The sequence below is a fragment of the Hippocampus comes genome, unplaced genomic scaffold (assembly GCF_001891065.2).
Source record: "Hippocampus comes isolate QL1 unplaced genomic scaffold, H_comes_QL1_v1.1 scaffold219, whole genome shotgun sequence".
Taxonomy (NCBI): Eukaryota; Metazoa; Chordata; class Actinopteri; order Syngnathiformes; family Syngnathidae; genus Hippocampus; species Hippocampus comes.
The window spans coordinates 126,010-131,015 of NW_017805653.1; the positions used below are offsets into that span (position 1 = coordinate 126,010).

At 43.1% G+C, this 5,006-nt stretch overlaps 1 protein-coding gene and 1 non-coding gene across 3 annotated transcripts in view; one reads left to right on the plus strand and one right to left on the minus strand.

The window, feature by feature from the left end:
* LOC109522882 (zinc finger and SCAN domain-containing protein 2-like) overlaps positions 1-2,529 on the plus strand; it is a 10,924-nt gene extending 8,395 nt beyond the window's left edge. Inside the window, exons 2-4 of one of the 2 annotated variants that reach the window (XM_019881718.1) lie at positions 945-1,692; positions 1,861-1,944; positions 2,281-2,529. In XM_019881718.1, the coding sequence (XP_019737277.1) occupies positions 945-1,692; positions 1,861-1,944; positions 2,281-2,449 (1,001 nt within the window). In that variant the 3' untranslated portion in view covers positions 2,450-2,529. Of the gene's footprint in view, positions 1-944; positions 1,945-2,280 lie in introns of both variants that reach the window. The other variant, XM_019881717.1, reaches the window with a different exon arrangement.
* trnag-gcc (transfer RNA glycine (anticodon GCC)) lies at positions 419-489 on the minus strand. The gene has a single exon. It is a non-coding gene; the product is annotated as a tRNA-Gly (tRNA).
* Positions 2,530-5,006: the final 2,477 nt, after the last annotated feature.

The following is a 5,006-nucleotide window of genomic DNA, read 5'->3' on the forward strand; positions in this document are numbered from 1 at the left end:
GTGCACTGTGTGGAAGTTTAGGGACGCAACCACCTTTCCGAGGACGTGGTTGGGAAGAGATAAGTGTTAAGACTAAACAGGAGCAAGGTTGGACAGTGAATGGAGCCATCAACACCAGCTGCAACGTGATGTTTTTGTAACAATTGCACACATGTACGTAATTTACACTCACATACACACACATAGTCAAACAAGTTCAGTGTGTCTTCAACAGCCCCCACCCTTTAGGTTGGACACACCTATGTAGTAGATTTCCCAATAAATAAGGGGGTGAAGGGGGAGATCGTGAGGGGTGACGTGCCGAGAACTGAAACCGAACGCTTCTCCTCGTTCCCTCCTGGTACCAGAATTGAGTCTCCTGTCTCCTCCTTGTGTTTTATTCCTGAGTGTCAAATTGGATAAACCTGACATTTTTTGGGGCATTGGCCGGGAATTGAACCCGGGCCTCCCACGTGGCAGGCGAGAATTCTACCACTGAACCACCAATGCTCTGATATAAAATAATCAATCTATCACCCAGTGTCTGCGTGGGTTTTCTCCGGGTACTCCAGTTCCCTCCAATCCCAAAAACATGCATGGCAGGTAAATGAAACACTCTCAATTGTTCCGAGGTGTGAGTATGAGCGCAGATGTTTGTTCGTCTATGTGTGCTCTGTGATTGGCTGGGAACCAGTTCAGGGTGCGCCCCGCCTACTCCCCGAAAACAAGTGGGATAGGCTCCAGCACGCCCGCGACCCTTGTGAGGATAAACAGATGTGAGTAAAAAGTGGATCGGGGGGGAATCTGGCTTTTATTTTGAAATTGGAATTGCCCCCCCTTCAAAATCTATCAGTAAGTAAGTATATTTGCTAATGCCAAACAGTAGCTTGCCTCTGGGTTTTCAAAGGACTGTCATTATAAATCCAAACCATAGTACAATGTGTGTTTGTCTTCTTATCTTGCAGACATAAGTGAAGATGTTCGTCTCGAGTGGCAGGGGCCAGAGTCCCTTCGTGTTAAAGAGAAAGAGGAGGACAAAGAGCGTTCCTACTTTGAGGAAGCAGCACAAAAAATTATTTACATTAAAAGAGAGGTTGTAGCAGACCACCCTTGGATGAAAGAGGATGGAGAAGGGTTCCCCTACATCAAAGAGGAGGAGGCGGCAAGCTGCACGCTGCCATCGGCTGGTATCCCTGTGAAGTATGAAAATGGCCAAAATGAGGAGAACGGATGGGTCGAGCCTCCAAGCAGTAGCTCATCTCAACACATGACAACAGAAGGTGATGGAGACCAATATCGTGGATCACAAGCAGATGGCCTCTTGGCTCCACTATCGGATAATGACGAAATGTCACACCCTCCTTCTGCTGATGATGATAATCATGATAATGACAATTCTGAAGATGAGATGACATGTCACACTGACAACAAACACTGGAAGTGTTCTCAGTGTGGGAAAGTTTGTGCATATAAGAGCCGTTTGAAGCGGCACATGAGAATACACACCGGTGAGAAACCTTTTGCCTGCTCAGAATGTGGCCAAACATTCTCTCAGAAGGGAAGCTTAAAACGTCACACAAGTATACATACTGGTGAGAAATCATTTGTCTGCTCAGTTTGTGGACAAAGATTCTCTGAGAAGGGAACCTTAAAAATACACACAAGAACCCACACTGGTGAGAAACCTTTTGTGTGCTCACTTTGTGGCCAAAGTTTCTCTCAGAAAGGGAGCTTAACAATGCACATAAGAACACACACTGGTGAGAAACCTTTTGTCTGCTCGGTTTGTGGCCAATGTTTTTCTCAGAGGGGTAGCTTGACAATGCACAGAAGAACCCACACTGGTGAGAAACCTTTTTCCTGCTTAATTTGTGGGCAAAGATTCTCTGAGAAGGGAAGCTTAAAAATACACACAAGAACACACACTGGTGAGAAGCCTTTTGCCTGCTCAGATTGTGGCCAAAGTTTCTCTCTGAAGGGTCACTTAATTTATCACATGAGAACACACACTGGTGAGAAACCTTTTGCCTGCATGGACTGTGGCCAAAGATTCTCTTGGAAGGGACACTTAATAAGTCATACAAGAACCCACACTGGTGAGAAACCCTTTGCCTGCTCAGTTTGTGACAAAAGATTCTCTCTGAAGGGAAGCTTAAATGATCACCAAAGAACCCACACTGGTGAGAAACCTTTTTCCTGCTCAGTTTGTGGCCAAAGATTCTCTCGGAAGGGACACTTAATTTACCACACAAGAACCCACACCGGTGAGAAACCTTTTGCTTGCCCAGTTTGTGATCAAAGATTCACTCAGAAGGGACACTTAAGTTGCCACACAAGAATCCACACTGGTGAGAAACCTTTTGCCTGCCCAGATTGTGGCCAAAGATTCACTCGGAAGGTCAAGAGACACAAGTGTGCCGGTAAAAAACGCAATCAAAATGAAGCTGCAAATGAAAGTGTTACTGTTTAAAACAACAAATTTACTGTAATTATTTACAAAAATTTGCACAATTGAATTCTCTGTAAAATCTTTTATCTAATCTTTTTGACGTCTTTAGGGGAGTTCACATGGCAACATTTGCTCCGGTGCTACCCCAGTAGAGTGGTCACACGTGCAAAGTTACACCGGTGTAGCCCCTGAAAACAGCTTACTCCGGAGCAAATTTAACCCACCTCAGGGAGGTAGTTTAAAAATTTGCTCCGGAGCAAATGCTCGTTTGCGGGGCAGCACTGATGTAAAATGGTACGTGTGAACGCTACAATTTGCTCCGGAGCAAATGCTCGATTGCACAACTGTCTGTGTCTTATGTGTGTTGTATTATTTTGTCATTTTATGTTAACTGTTCTTTTGATGGCGGCGCGGGCACCCGCAGCGGCTCCTCTTGTTGTCTGGTTGAGAGGGAAGAAATTTCATCTGTTCTGTATGTTGCACAAACAGCGCCTCTGACAATAAAGTTGTACTTGACTTGACTTGAAATATAATACAAATTGTTAAATAGTGAGTCTTTTTTTGTCTCTGAAATAGGCTGGAAACAGTTACTGAGAAGGTGTGTCCGGCAACGTATTAAAGGGACTATTTAACCAAGATGGCCCATTTTTAACTGAACAACAATGTATTTTTATCACAAAAAACGGAATTAGCTTTCCTGTTCGATTTTATCAGTTTGTTTTGGTCAAATCAGGACAGAAAAAATTCCCCTTTTCTCCTCTTCAATATAGATTTGCACCCCTCAACCCCCCCCCCCCCCACAATATTTCAATGAGAACATCTACAAAAGTGGATACAATTTGTGCCGTTTAAATCACTGACGTTATAAGAAATGCACAATGTCCAAAAACTCTGCTAACTTGGCACCAAAATGTATGTGGGCATCTCAACTTGTGCCCACTTCAACTTCGGAAAATATCACAACAATAAGCTTTCCATAAGCGTTCACTGTTAGAGAGTGAGGGAGTTAGTAAATGGGCTGCTTACCTTTTTTCCTCACAATGAGGACAACAGATAAATTGGCAGCTTTTTATAATGAAATGATGAACAGATCAGGCAAAATAATTAGCTTACAGTGCAATGTATTCACTTTGCACTATTTATTGTGCATGCAATGAAAGTTTGTGCCACTGACAGTTCCACCAGCTTATTGAAAAAGAATGAATAACAGCAGAACACATTCCACATTGTTGTGTGGAATGTGTTATTGTTACATTGAGGTAAACAGTGTTTACCTCAATGTAAAAATTAGGTGAAACTGTCTTATGCATGCATGTCAGTGGTTTGGATTGAAAATAATGTAATAAAACGAACTTATTTGTGATTAGCACACCATGAGTTCACCTAAGGAGAATCCAAATTGTCTCGGAATTGCACCAAGAACTGTTCTGAAGTGCAGACAGAAAGAGATGTTGATGTCCGCATCACAGTGCAGAGGTGCAGGGTTCGATTCTGGCTCCGGCCTTCCTATGAGGACCTTGCATGTTTTTCCCGTGTCTGTGTGGGTTTCCTCCGGGTACTCTGGTCTCCTCCCACATTCCAAAAACATGCATGGCAAGCTCATGGAACACTCGTAATTGTCCGTAGGTGTGATAGTGTGTGTGAATGTTTGTTCGTCTACAGAATGTGTGCCTTGCGATTGGCTGGCATCCAGTCCAGGGTGTCCCCCGCCGACTGCCCGCAGACAGCCGGGATAGGCTCCATCACGCCCACGACTCTTGTGAAGATAAACGGATTAGAAAATGGATGGATGGATCGGTTTGTCTTGACCGCAGTGATAAACGGAGGCTGGCTTGACTGCAGCGAGAAGCTCTAACGTGCACCGAGACGACTTTAAAGTGAGAAGATGATTTAACATAATGTCTTTTAGTATAGAAAAGGGTGTCCTGTCTGAAGGCTTGAGTACATTTGAGACATATTCGGGAAAATGCAATGCCGCGCATCGCAGTGGATTTGCTGCAGCGAAAACTCAAAGTCAAAGCTATTTTGAAGTATTTCAAGCACGAATCGCCATAACAACAGGTGAGAAGACCTTGTAACTGATCACACACACGCCCAAAATTTATATCTATCTATCTATCTATCTATCTATCTATACAGTGTGTATGTATATATATATATATATATATATATATATATACAGTCCCCCGGCAATCCAGCCCAATCACTCTGGTACAAATCCGATGTTGCATTTGGGAGTATTTCAAGCACGAATCGCCATAACAACAGGTGAGAAGACCTTGTAACTGATCACACACACGCCCAAAATTTATATCTATCTATCTATCTATCTATCTATCTATACAGTGTGTATGTATATATATATATATATATATATATATATATACAGTCCCCCGGCAATCCAGCCCAATCACTCTGGTACAAATCCGATGTTGCATTTGGGAGTAAAAGGCCTCCGAAAAAGGAAAATATGACCTTATTCCCGAAAAGTTGGCCTGAACGCCTAACATGTGGACATTTTCGACCGTTTTTAAAAAATCATTAAAAAATAAACCTTCGTTATCCCGCGAGGGCCGTA